Below are 14,389 nucleotides of genomic sequence, written 5' to 3' on the forward strand. Positions count from 1 at the left end.
TTCCGTAGCTTCTTCTTTTCTCCCTCTCTCAAATGCAGCATATGCATCAGTTGGGATCTGCGTCTGGAACGCAATCCCCAAAACGTCTTGCTTACAGCGGAGCAGCACCCAAACAGAAGTGCAGGTGCAGCAGATTCTGCAGCAGACTCAATAAGGCTTCTGTGTAGTGCAGGCCATCGTAGCGGTTGAATGTCTCATCTGCAGGTGTGAGCTCGTGGGCAAACTCGTGGTTCAGCTGGTTCAATGACAGTTCTTTCTACAGAATCGCCTTCTCTGTGTTGTAGCTGTGCTTATCCATAACACTCGCAGAGGGATTGGCTTCAGCCATAATCTGAGCTAACTATTTTTATTTATATGTGAATAGCTATTCGTTGGACAAAAATACGATATGATACAGAAATGTTACCTTTGTGAAATTATACTGCAATGTGGATGAATATTTTCATCAGGCTTAACTTATGAATGCACAGAAGATAAAGAAAGCAGCAATTTCATTTTTTGTTTATTGGGATGAAAGAAGAAGAAGAAGAAGAAAAAGAAGCAGATTATTCCGATATAAAAGTGCAATGTTGCAAGAAGTTCTTTCTGTAGAAAGTGGCAAACAGAAAAGCCGATGAGAGTATTAAATATGAAAGAGAAACAATCAAATTCTTCGATTTTTGAGCTGATAGAGACAATCTCTTCTTCAAATTTCTCGTCAAATGAACAGATTTATCAGATTTCTTATTCCTTTCCGCTCAACTCTTTCGAAGTCTTTGCTTCAAACAAAAGAAAATACGAGTCATTCTCTTTCTTCGAAGGCTTCTAATCATCATCTTCCTCTTCTTTGGTTGCCTCATTGACATTTACTTTCTCTTTTCAACCAATTTGAATACATGTTATTCTTTATTCTCATCTTCTCCGTCTTTATTTCTTTCTCATCAACATTCTCAACTATTTCATCCAACTCGCCTTTTCCTTCAAGAAAATCCAGTTCTCTTTCGCAATCAACCCCCCAATTAATCAAACTCTCATCCGATTGAAGGCAGATCCTTGTACACATTCTTTTCTTCTTCTTCATTCATTTTAAAACCAAGTTTTTTTAAAATTGCAGAGTTGCATCAGTCATATTAGTTGTGGTACTTCAACAGCTAACCCACTGTCGTCATCTTCAACTCCAGTACCTTGTGTTTCTGAACTGCAGCCACCTTTCAGCTTTGACTCTTCGGTCAATATTAAACAAAAAGCTCCTTCTTGAATGACTTGGCTTCCGTCTCTTGCTGCGATATTGAGTAAAATTTTCTGAAAGCAAACGAATTATTCTGTTTGCAGTTGTGAACATGTGTCCATTGATCAACAATCTGTTTGATATCACTGAAATTGTCAGCGATAATGTGTCTGGTATCGCGATCACAACAAGCGAGGCATGTGATGGAAAAGCTGAAAAATGAAGTAACTTGGCAAAAACTAGCTTTTATGGAATGTTGGAGAAAGTGTAGAGAAGGTGCAAGAGATGGCAGAGCTTGTGATGGATTAAGTGGTTTTATTTGTTGGATTCAGCAGCTATCGTATAATGATCCAACGAATCGACATGAGAATTTTTGCAAAGAATGGTCTTGAAGAGGAAAAGCGCTCAGTGAAGATAATGAATCAAGCGAAGAGGAGGAAAAAAATGCTTAAATGAATTCATTGGCTATTCAAATACATTTCAAGATTGAAAAAAAGTTCATATGGTGGAAAATCGTTTGATCTGAAATACCGTGACTGCTTTTCAGCCATTGATACTGCTTCATTCATGGAATGATCTTCCAATGTTCAAAGAATATATTCCTGATTGAGGTCTGACATATGGGATATTCGATTTTCTGCTGTTTTATCATCCTCTGTGAATGCGTTCTACAGGCAAATGCGGAATGAAGTGAAAGATAACTTTGGAAACTGACAATGAATTGATGAATATTTCGAGTCTTGAACGTTAAGAGCGAAATAGGCTACTCACAAAACATGGATTTATGATTCTAATCTTAAAATGCTCAAAATGCTGGAAACAACATTCACAGAAAAATCAAATTTCAAGCCAAATTCTTCATTCTGTTCATCAATCTACTCATAGCAAGCATTTTCAACTTCGCTTTCTTTGCAAACACGATTTCAATATCACCAAAAGTAATCTTGCTGAATCAGTTTTATGACCGAGCGATCAATGAAAGTTTTGGTATTTGAAACAAATGAGAAAAAAATCAATAAAATGCATGATTCTAATAGCTGAAAGAACTCCATACGAGCAATAACATTCGGCAAACGATTTAAGAAGAACTGTTGAGTCCTTTATCAACAAGGCTCCAAAGAGAAGATAACTTAAACGCTTTTTGTAAAATCGATCTTTTCAAATTAATCTTATTTAATTAAATCATTTACCTTCTTTTTTGATGATATCTGGAGTTTAAGACCATGCACATAATTTCAACCGAAAAGGCAACTGACTCTTTTGTTGCTCCTACTTCTTTCTCATAAACCTTGTCCAAAACTCAAAATTACAGTTTGAAAAAGATTGTTAATCATTATTAATTCTCAACTTCTCATCTTTCTTTTTTCATTTCTTCTGATTTCTTGACTAATTTTTTTTCCAAAAAAATCGATTTTACGATATCAGTTAATATTGTGAAAAAGAAATAATTGAAAATAATAATGTTTCATCAGAATGAATCAACTTGTGCATGTGGATATCACAATTAAAAAGAAAACCGACATATTTGATGAATCTGAGAAAATAAAAATACAAAAAGTAAAATGATTAACACATTTAGTCAGAAGATATCAAATCAATGAGAAATCAATTGGATAGGTTCAAAAAATGAATGTTTTTTTGAAGCATGTCCAAATGTCCATAGAAAGAGTGAAAATCAATTCAAAAAAGAAAAGAAAGAACATTCCAACATAAAACGTTTCATCTCATGAATGACAAAGGTTTTTGTTCAGACATGCAGTGAAATGTTGATTTGTTGAAGCTCAAAAAACGAATATCATTTCCAAAGAAACACTCTTTTGCTACAATGTTGATTAATCTGTCTTCATCCATTCTGGTGGGTCAATTGTTAAATTGTTTTTCCAATAATCAACCATTGTGTCTCCATATTCATTAGCAAGAGTAATGTCGTGTCTCATCCAAACTGGTGGTTCTGTATTGACATTTTCAATCCAGTACATAGCCATCGTGCAACCATATTCATTAGCAAGAGTAATGTCGTGTCTCATCCATTCAGGTGGCTCTGTATGAACATATTGAATCCAGAACATTGCCATTGTGCTTCCATATTTATCAGAAAGAGTAATGTCGTGTCTCATCCAAACTGGTGGTTCTGTATTGACATTTTCAATCCAGTACATAGCCATTGTTCCACTTTCTCCTTTTCCAAGAGTAATGTCGTGTCTCATCCAAACTGGTGGTTCTGTATTGACATTTTCAATCCAGTACATAGCCATCGTGCAACCATATTCATTAGCAAGAGTAATGTCGTGTCTCATCCACATTGGAGGTTCTGTTTTAACACATTTAATCCATATCATAGCCATTGTTCCACTTTCTCCTTTTCCAAGAGTAATGTCGTGTCTCATCCAAACTGGTGGTTCTGTATTGACATTCATAATCCAGTGCATGGCCATTGTTAGTTTAACAAAATCTCCTTTTATTGTTATATCGTGTCTCATCCATTCTGGTGGTTCTGTTTTGACATGAATTATCCAATGCATTGCCATTGTCTCTTTTCCAATACCACCTTTTATTGTTATATCGTGTCTCATCCATTCTGGTGGTTCTGTTTTAACCCAGATAATCCAATGCATTGCCATTGTGCTTCCGTTATCATCTGCAAGAGTAATGTCGTGTCTCATCCATTCTGGTGGTTCTGTCTTCACAATTTCAATCCAATACATGGCCATTGTGCTTCCGATATCATCTGCAAGAATAATATCGTGTCTCATCCATTTAGGTGGTTCTGTTTTGACATTTATTATCCAATACATTGCCATTGTCCATCCGTTCTTATCAGCAAGAGTAATATCGTGTCTCATCCATTCTGGTGGCTCTGTTTTGACATTTTCAATCCAGTACATAGCCATCGACCTTCCGTTCTGATCAAGAAGCGTTATTTCATGTCTTAAATCTTTTGGAGGATCTGTCTTTTTCTCAACGATCCAAAGCATGGCCTCTGTTCTTCTTTCGTCATCTCTCTTTGTTGACAAAGCATCGCAGCTATTTTCCATTTTGCTTGAAATTAAGTTCAGAATTTATCTATTTGTTTCACACGAATTTTCTTTTCAATTTATGTGACAGATCATTTATCACAAAAACTTAATAATGGCTTTTTGTTTATTCACAGTCTGTTCAGTTGATAGAATTGGAATCAAAAATATTTATTGAAATAAAAGATTTTATTCGAAAAACCAAAGGGAAAATGTATATTATTGGGTAACAAGGTTAGCACAGACCGGTAGTCATAAACGAGTTTTTTTCAATAAAATATCGGTTATAATAAATCCGCAACCTATTTTTTCTAATATTTGAAATGAATAATGAAAGATAATTCAGAAAATAATCATGATAGGTGCATGAAAAGCTATATTTTTATCAAAATATATTCGAAACATTAATAAATTATTTGATAAATAATTTGTTATCTGTTTGACTATCATATTTGATTGTTCATTTCATATTAAGCACAAAGATAAAAACGAATTATTTAAAGACTTTGTTGAAATAAATAGAATATTGCATTTTTATTATTCAAAAAAAGCTCATCATTCAAATATATCAAAGGGAAATTATTTTTGAAAAATAAAATATGTTAAAAAAGGAAAACAAAAACAAAACACAATTAAGATTATTTTTCGATATATGTCCTAGATATTTTTTCGAAATGTGAATTTTTATGAAAAGCAAATTACACATTATTTAATTTACATCGTGGAGTAATGTGATATATGTGTTAAAAAAAATGATAAAAAAATGATTTGATTAATAAATCCAACATATGTGTCATTCTTTTTGAAAAGTCGCAAACGTTTAATTGATCTGAAAAGAGATCAAAAAATGATCAAAAAATGTTGATCATTCCGTTCCCATTTTAGTTTGATAAATGTTATATTTTGTAATTTATTTCGATATTTATAGAAAAATTGGATACAAATTTGTTGATATCATATATATTTTTAACTTTATTTTGTAATTCACTTATGTGAGTGACTGCTTTCCAGCTATTTGAATCAGATGAATGAAATGTTTTTATTTCCTCATTTTCATTTCATCTGTTCGAATATTCATTTGAATTTTTGGATATTTAATAAGTCTTTCATAATTTTCCTTTGCTGAAATACAAATAATATTTGATTTGCTTGAATTATTGAATTTTTTATTAAAAAAATTATCAGTCAGGAAAAATTCATCAAAGCTGCACTCGTAACAATCGAAAAATATTCAAAAAATAGTTGACATAAAGCAATTATTAATGTTATTATAAAAAGTTAAAGTTTGATTATTAATTTTCAATATGAATCTCTGCTTGTATCAAACTCAAAAAAACAATTTTTTCTCATATTTTGATTCAAACAGTTTGTATCATCAAGTTTCTTTCGCCTCAGAATGTGCCTTTTCCTTCTCCCTTTCAGTTTATTCAGATGCACCATATTAATATGTTTTGCTTCAATCTTTTCAAATTGAACGAAGCAAGCAGGTTTTTTTCGGCTGGTCTACCATTCTGATGCAAATGTGAATGCTGTTAGTGTTTCTGGTGGAACTTATTGCTCACTTGGTGGAGTATCTCTAAAAGCTTCTTAATGCTGAAGTAGCATAGCAGTCGTCTCTTTTCTCAGCACTTTCATCCTCTTCGCCATCTTCAACTGAAGCAGCACGCCGATCAACTTCGCCATTCCGGAGATGGAGAAGCGAAGAGAAGAAGGCAGCAGGAGATGATTAGTCATCTTCATCTTCTTCCTCGTCCTCGTCCTTGTCATCAGTGCCTGCAATTGACCCTTCGGATGCGTCAGCGGTGGCTGCGTCATACACGTAGGCGGCAGCGGTGAACTACATTGAGAGGCGGCTGGGGTGGATGAGCGGCATATGCCGCTGTCACCCCATTCACTGCAGACGTTGCGGGGATATGTTGTTGAGCAGAGGGCTGTGTTGCATGGGGGTGTTGTGCGTGAGTACGACGTGGCGCTTTCAGCGATGCTTTCGGTTCTTCAAGTGGAGCCGCTTCCGTCGCTTCCATCTTCGATGGTAACGAAGTCGGTGAAGAAAGCGGATCTTTGCTGCAGCGGATGTGAATGCGTACAAGTCGATCAACGATCTGTTTGACCCGTCGGGGCAGGCATCGTTATCTTCTCAGCTGAAATATTTGGAGGTGAAGCTGGACGACGAAGTGATGGAGAGAGGAATTGCAGTGTGTAAAGTGGGGGAAATTGTGGAGAAGGGATTGGAGGAAGTGGGGCTAAGGATGGAGGATGTGGTTTTGTCTCCAGCAGCGATTGCGCTTGCGGTGCCAGAGGAGCGAGAAGAGGATGAGACGAAAGGCGACTATCCCACAGCGCACAGAGAGTATTCGAAAAGAATCAAAGAAAAGCAGTGGAAGCTTGAAGATGCGATGGAACCTCCTGTTGCTGAGACGTATGGGTTTAGATGGCTAAGTTTTGTGAAGATGATTAATTATTTTTTTAATTGAAAGAATAATTATTATTTTTCTGATGCTGCCTATGCTTCTTGTGCATTTCTCGTTTGCCTTTTTTCGCATATATTCTTCTGTTAATTCTTCTTCGTCGACTTTGTTCTCCTTCAAGTGTAGAAGCTCTCTAATCACACTCCGAATCATTCTTTTCGTAACTTACGCCAGCCGCTGCAGAACCACGAAGCGCTTCTTGTTCAGTGTTTACAACAGAATATTGATTATCTTCACTAACGGCACGCCTAAACTCACTGTAGCAACTGCATTCACAAGAATCACCGCAAGAATTATCAGCTTCTCCCTCTTATTGGACCCAACCATGTTCGCCTGTCTCACTTGCTGGCATCCATCCAACAGCGGACAGATACCATTGAACATGCCCGTTTGTTGGAACTCGTTGAAATGTGAATGGATCTGCAGCACATGTTTTTTCTTCAGCCGATGCAGATTCAGAACCTCAAAATGAAGATTAGAAAGAAGTTAATTCAAGCTTTCTGTTTTAAAAAAGATTCTATGTTTGCTTTGTCGAATGTGAAGAAGAAGAACAAAATAAACTTAGACTTCAACATCACAGAGAGATTCGTTTTATCAAACGTGTTCTTTGCAATCTTTTGCTCTTTTTCAGCTGTTTTATTCATCGCTTGCTATTGAACGGTAACTGATTGCAGAGCAAAGCTTTCGTCGCTGTTATGAATTTAGCCATATTCCACTTCGTTGGAAAAGATCAGTTCGTCCGGCTATGCGAAGCGAGTGGCATCTATGGTGATTATGCTGAGAGTTTGCAGAGTTGCAACATCGAAAAGGAAGAGTATAACAAGCGTGAAAAAGATAATGGAGGATATGATAAAAGGCGCGATGAAGAGAAAATAGATCATGCAGATAAGAAGGATAATCATCTTCATGTGAAAGTTCATCAAATCCGTTTTTCCAATCAACATAATCCTTGTAAATTATGTGTCACCCGATTAATTCATCTTTTTTGAATACTAATTCCCAAACCTCTCTCTCCCACACTTCTGGAACTTTCTCTGAGCTCGACTCACCAGCTTAATGTATTCTCTTTCTGGAGATGATGCAGAAGAAGAAAAAGAAGAAGAAATAAAAGCAGTTGTTTTGTCAGTCCCATTTTCCTCTCTCATACAATTCTTATAAACTTCTTTCTTTCTTTGTAAACAAGATCCTCGTTAAACAGAGATGTCAAAGAAACATCCTCATAAATTTTATCCACTCATTTCTACAGCATCTGAGCCCCGTCCTCGTCTCTGTGTATCTCCAGCAGCTGCTGGCAATTCAGCTTGAGCACCTGTTTATTGTGTGGATACGTCTTCAGCAGCTCATCATTTCATCCCCACACATTCATCTCGCTGTTCATCATGAGCTGCTGATGTCGCTTCGCCCGCTTGTATGATGGCTTTCTTATCATTAGCTCCTCCCACATCTCCTTCAGGGTAACAAGTGCCCTGTGACGTTTACTCTCTTCCTTACAAAAAACGTATTGAACTCCAGCTGCTTCATTCTCGTTCGACCCGTAGCTCCTTCCAGACTTCTTTATATCACAACGCAGCCCTAACCTCAGAAGAAGAAATGTGTAACACTATCGGTTCTATCAAAAATCCAAACTGGATATGATGCAGTTCTTCATCCAATGCTCGAGGCTGATTCCGAATTGGAAATGAAGAAGGGAGTGCATGTGGCAGCTGGACAGGTGGAGCAAGAAGATACTTTGGCTATGCACTTCATTGGTTTTTTTTAGCAATCTCTATCTTGGATGAAGCACAATCCGCGCTCGATGGCTCAGATGTTCTACAGACTTGTGATCGTTTGGTAAGAAAGAAGAACTGCAGTTGGGATTGGAAATGTACAAGGAAGAAGAAGAAGAAGAAGAAGAAGGCGTTGTTATTGCTGAAATGAAAAAGAGAAAAGAAAAAGAAGAGGAAGGGAATGCTCAGGATGCAGAATCGCTGCTTATTGTTCTTGTTCATTCTCAGTGCGTAATGCTATTTAATTGGAGGGAATATTAGAGAAGGCAGAATAATTCTGCGTTAATGACTGCGATTCATATACTGGTGGCAGGTTGCACGTAACATGTGAGAATTGATCCAAATATAGTTGAGGAAGAGAATTCACAGAAGTGTCATATGACGTGCATCACGTTAAATAAGGGAAGGCTGTTTGAGAAGAAGAAAAAGGCGGCAAAAGAGTTATGTTGTTTAAAGAAGAAGAAAATGAAGAGGAAGGAGAAGAGGAAGAAGAGGAAGAAGAAGAAGAGCGTGAAGAAGATAAAAAAGGCGAAAATGATAACAGCCAAGAAGTAATTATGTGCATATAATTTCATTTGTTGGAGCAGCGCAAATGACAACAATTACAGCGAACATGATGAAAAATGCAAAGAGAGGGAAGAAGAAGAAGAAGAAATATTGAAATTTTCAGAGTTTTTCATATAAAAATGAAAATGAGAAGAAGACGAAATATTTTTTTTTGAGGTGAAAGAAGAAGAAGAAGAAGAAGTGGAAGACAGAAAAACTGTGAACAGGAATAAATAATAGGAGTTAAGTGGAAATATATCTCATTTTTGTGGCAGCTAAGTGGCAAAAAAAGAAGGCAAGTTAGTTGTTATATTCACTGTTGTGTAGTCTGAAAGTTGCAGTCGATTGTTTTGATGGAACTACATATATGACAGGTCAAGCGCGCCACAGGAAAAGTGATGATAAAGGTATCACATGCTTTCTAAATGTGTTTGCAGATGAGGAGGAGCTGCTGAGTGTGCGCTAAGGGTGTTTCAATAATAATTTATCTAATCCAACACTGTATTCCAGAAAATGTGGTTTCTTCAGAGGTTGGAAATAAAGATTATGAACAGAAACGATCTCCTCCGCTTCGCGTCGGCGTGGCCTTTTCGCGCTCAAACATTCATCTCTTTGATTCTTCTCATCCTGCATCTGTTAAATCTTTGGCTTTTTCTGGATATTCTCACAACTTTTCCTCTCCGACTCAGGCTGCATGTGCGCAGAGAAAATGCCTTCTTTTCTTCTGTCTTCTTAATAGAGTGCTTCTTCACTTGAGCTTGAAAATCTTTATCCCGCTGTGATCGAAAGCTACGTAATAACTCTTTCAATTCAATAAAAGGTTTGTTCACAAATACGAAAAAATTCCTTGTTTGTTGAATATAGCAAAAACTACAAAATAATGGAGATCATTTTTACCAAGTTCGCATTTTCCATTTGCAATATATCATTCTGAACATTTATCAGCTCTGTGGTGAACGCTGTTTCTATTGATTGTTCTCTTCAAGTGGAAATGTTCAGACAACTTCTAAATATCTCTCCTATTCCTGTGATCTCAAACAGCCTCAAGGCTCGATAATTTGAATAAACAGAGTGATGCATAAGTGCAAGGTCTCTGACAGTCAATGTGCCTGCCGAGACTGAAAATAGAGACAGCTCAGATGCTTCAAATTCTGTTTGGATTGCTGTGCTCATATTGCTTTGGCCATAAACAGTGAAAGCGTCACAATCAAAACTATTCGTTTCGATAATCGTTTCAGAAAATACTTCAACATTTGTGATTAAGTCCGTTATCAGTTGTGTAAAACAATGAATGATGGTGCTGCAAGGATGGCTTTCATTCAGTCCATATGCATATGCATCTTTGGAGTTTGGTTTCTTTTCAATTAAAGAGATAAATCTGACATTTTCGAAAATGCTTCGAAGCCATTCGCTTCTGCCCGAAATAAGAATTTAATTTGAACAAACTCTGTTTGGATTTTACTGATGGATTAACTGCAGGAACAAAACAATGTTTCGCAATTGAAAAATTGAATTAATATGAAGATAAATCCTCATCCACGCTTGTAACGACAACAATTGAATGATGAATATGAAATGGCAGCTTGATCCATCCAGTCTCAATGCAATCGCTCTTTTCGAGTTGAAGATAAACACAATAAATATTCAATTAAATGTTTGAGAAATCAAACTAATTTTCCGATTTGCAAACTCTTGAAATCGATTACACAAAAATGTGTTGCAAAGTGGCAATAATGATGGAAAACAACTTAGACAATTTCACGAAAAAATCAAATCTTAAATTGATCTGAAAAATAATATCATAAAATATTAAAACCTCAATCTTTTTCAGTATAGATTGATTTTTCATTGGCAAACAAACATTAATTGAATGTTATGAATTTTTCTGATAAATAATGGAAACGAAGTGTTTTTGAATTAACTGCGATGGGACAAATTTTTGATCTTTAGCGACTTTTCAAAAATAATGACCCATATTGAAAAATTTGCGACTTTTCAAAAAAAAATTACTCACACATGTTTTCAATGAATAAAGAATAAACAATATAACTTTTTTTAATTTTATAATAAAATGAATATTTAATGCTTGATTGAGAAATACAAGTCAATAAACATATTTTTGTAAAACTCAGAATACGAAAAGAAAAAATTCTTCAATATTTGAAAATATTTTTCTTTGAATTTTTTATTTGTTTAATTTGAATGATTAAAGTTTGAATTCAAAATAAGATACAAAATGTAAAAATTCGAAAAGAAAAGAATTTAAAAACAAAAAAAAAATAAGAAAAAGAAAAAAATAAAATATAAAGACAAATTTTCTTTTTTTTCTTTATTCTTAATGTTTCTCCATCTGTCATAACAATCTCCTGCAGTTCTATTTTCAAGAAATTTGCTTATTTCAATCCACTTTTCTCCCTTATTTTTGTGTTCTTTCAAAATATCATCTTCTTCTTTTGACCATATTCTTCTTTTTCTTTTTCCATTTTTATCTTTTTCTCTTTTCTCTAATTTCATTTTCGTCTCACTTTCATTTTTTCGATTATTATTTCTCGTTTTCACTTCTTTCTCAACAATATTCCTCTCTTTCATAAAACTCCAAAACATCTCAACCATTTCATTCAATTTTGACTGATCCAATTTCAGAATAAACAACAAATCTTTCCTCGCAATTTCACTCCGTATATTAGATTTTATTTGAAAGTGTGAACTTGATTTACTCTTCTTCAATAGTGGAAGATATTTTAATTTCGCTTTCTCCTCCAAATCTGGCTCTTCTTCTGAGTACTGAGAGAGAGCTCTATGAAACAAGTATCTATACGTGTCCGTTGAATTGCGCTTTCCATCTCTTTCCTTTTTCAGCTTTTTCAAAATTTGATGATAGAAATTTACGAAAATAATGTCATCATTCCATTTGTTTGATTGCAGCTTGAACCCATGAAATGATTCTGTTCTCAACAACTTCTTTTCAACGAATGATTTTTTCCTCTTGTCAGAACTTGTCATTATTACTCGAGAAGTGATAAAATTTTGTGATGCAGATTTTTTCACATACACCATTTGTGACCTTGAATATGGAATCCAACCAGCAATAAATGCACATGTTTCAAGAATTGAATTTCTTTTCTCTTTGTTAGAACCAGCATTCATCAAAGCAGAGCATAAGAATCCACTGCGAAAAGAATGAAAACCGAAATTTTCTGGAGGAAAACCGGCAAGCTCCAGTCTCTTCTTCAATCTGGTTCTCATTGTTTCTGAACTCCAGCTCCAAATTAATTCTTCTGATTTTTCTTTCAAAGGCCACTCTTCTTTAAGAAATAGGTCCTTACCAAACTTTTGAAGAATGTGCTGTCTCATCCAGTACACAGCATCTAGTGATTTATTTTCTTCTGTTTGGTTTTCAAGCAGAACAATGTGATTCCACTTGTCATTTCCCTTATTTCTCATTAGTCGAATTTTTAAAAAAATAGAATCATCTTCAATAATAACATGTCTTACATCACAGAGCCTCACATTTCCGCATGTGATGGCTCTGGCTCCAGTGTGAAGTGCGAAAAGAAAAAGAGAGCACTCCTCAGCTTTTGACATGAAGAAATCTGGTATACTTTGAACTAAGTATTTTACGTCAAATGTCATTAACGGCTCTTTCCCTTCGCCCTTTTGTTTTAAAGATTTATCCCTTCTCATTTCGTTCACTATGAGGTTTAATTCTGTGTTCAGCCGAACGTCAATAGGCTTGTTATACATTTTCACTTGTATTCGTTTCAATGATGGAAGGACAACAGCATAGATGGAATAAACACAGTTTCGACAATCGTAAGCCAAAAAACGAATGAATCCTCTCACACACTCAAGCGACATTGGAAACGTCTTGAAGTCCATATCCTCAGCAAAATAGTCATACAACCGCAACACACATGCGTGCTTATGCAATGTTGACTGTGCATATTTCCTCTGATGAAGGAAATGCTCAGCAATATTTTGTTTTTTTTCGTTTGCCAATTCAACATCCATAAGTGTTTGTCTGTTTCTTTCTTTATCAAGTCTCAAATTTTGCTTGCCATATTCATCCGACATGTTCTCATAGCCTTTGTTTCCATGTTCTTTGGGAATGAATTGTGTGATTTCTTTATCTTTGTGTTTCAAGTTCTCTTTTGAAAATGCATCCAAACCTGAATCTGCAACTTTTCTTTTCAATGCCCTTTTACGCAAAAATTGTTCTTCGGACTCAAGCTTTCCTTGTTGTTTGAGTTCCTGAATCTTTACTTCCACAACATCTGAATGAGACAATTCATCCTCCAAACAATCATTCTCGCCCAATTGCTCCTTCTCAAGTTGGGTTTTTTCAAGCAACTCCTTCTCTTCGTTCATTTTCTTTTCGTAATATTTCATTAACAGATAATGATCTTTCATCTTCGCAACATTTAAATCTTGATCTTTAAGTGATTGAATGGCAACGTCACTTCCGCAGATGTCATTCGAAGTTGATTCTTGATCCTTTTCATTGCAGATTTTGTCAGACAATAATTCCTTTGATGAGTCCTGATTGATCGAGTTTTCAGGTAATTCTACTTGGTTTCTTTCTGCTTCACAGACAAGTTTTTCCTTTTTGTCACTTTGTTCAACATTAGTATGATCCAACGATATCTCCTCCTGATCACATTCATCATCCGAGTCTATTATTTCAATACAGTGAACCTTTTTCTTCTTTTCAGTAATAATATGATTTTCCGCTGTTTGTTGATCAGAAATCAGATGTTTCTGATCTGAATTTTCATGATTAGATTTGTCATTTTCTATTTCGCAAGATTTTCTTTCCAAACGGTTTTCGAACGACGTATTCTCTTTTGAATGGTGATCTGGTCCAATCAATACATCATTTTCTTCGAGATATTCTTTTTGTCAAGTTGAATTTTTATGTCTCTGCTCAAAAGTTTTCAAGAAGTTGTACGTTTTGACGAATCCTTCAGCTTTATCATCAGAATCTTCATGATCATCCTCTGAACTACTATCTTCTTCGTAAGAATCTTCGTCTGACATTTGCTCATCATCTGAATCGTCAACAATTCTCCTTTTTGAGCTCGCTTGTTCAGTTATAACACAATGATTCGATCGTTCTTTATTTTCATTGCTTTGAATGTGATTTCCCATCGGAATGCTGCTTCTGCTGTTTCTCATTCGTGAACTGCTCCTTTTTCTTCGATTCAAAACAATTCTTCTTATTTGATCATCATCTTCATCATCTTCGGAATCTTGCTTTTCACCAAGCCATGCTTCTCGAACAAGTTTGGAGCTTTTCCTCTTTTCAGCTTGCGGCATTAATTCGTCAACATCTCCTTCTTCTTCCGTTTCAACAATTTCATGGGATTCAATTGCTGTTCACATATTTTT

The 14,389-nt window shown here is 35.4% G+C and overlaps 4 protein-coding genes across 4 annotated transcripts; 2 read left to right on the plus strand and 2 right to left on the minus strand.

Moving 5' to 3' along the window:
• Positions 1-3,500: 3,500 nt before the first annotated feature.
• On the minus strand, positions 3,501-4,242 carry MONOS_14839 (uncharacterized protein; the record flags this gene model as incomplete). The annotated part of the gene is made up of 2 exons (XM_067867674.1): positions 3,501-3,518; positions 3,601-4,242. 2 exons carry the CDS (start codon positions 4,240-4,242, stop codon positions 3,501-3,503), a joined length of 660 nt encoding a protein of 219 aa, XP_067718692.1.
• A 1,852-nt stretch (positions 4,243-6,094) lies between these two features.
• MONOS_14840 (uncharacterized protein) lies at positions 6,095-7,103 on the plus strand (the record flags this gene model as incomplete). Its single annotated transcript, XM_067867676.1, has 3 exons — positions 6,095-6,325; positions 6,378-6,640; positions 6,953-7,103. 3 exons carry the CDS (start codon positions 6,095-6,097, stop codon positions 7,101-7,103), a joined length of 645 nt encoding a protein of 214 aa, XP_067718693.1.
• Positions 7,104-8,340: 1,237 nt separating this feature from the next.
• On the plus strand, positions 8,341-8,716 carry MONOS_14841 (uncharacterized protein; the record flags this gene model as incomplete). The annotated part of the gene is made up of 2 exons (XM_067867677.1): positions 8,341-8,437; positions 8,529-8,716. The coding sequence occupies 2 exons, from the start codon at positions 8,341-8,343 to the stop codon at positions 8,714-8,716; spliced, it is 285 nt and encodes a 94-aa protein (XP_067718694.1).
• A 2,547-nt stretch (positions 8,717-11,263) lies between these two features.
• Positions 11,264-13,411, minus strand: MONOS_16693 (uncharacterized protein; the record flags this gene model as incomplete). Its single annotated transcript, XM_067869578.1, has 1 exon — positions 11,264-13,411. One exon carries the CDS (start codon positions 13,409-13,411, stop codon positions 11,264-11,266), a length of 2,148 nt encoding a protein of 715 aa, XP_067718695.1.
• Between the last annotated feature and the right edge of the window lie 978 nt (positions 13,412-14,389).

Source organism: Monocercomonoides exilis, assembly GCF_001643675.1.
Source record: "Monocercomonoides exilis strain PA203 chromosome Unknown scaffold76-106655, whole genome shotgun sequence".
Lineage (NCBI taxonomy): Eukaryota > Preaxostyla > Oxymonadida > Polymastigidae > Monocercomonoides > Monocercomonoides exilis.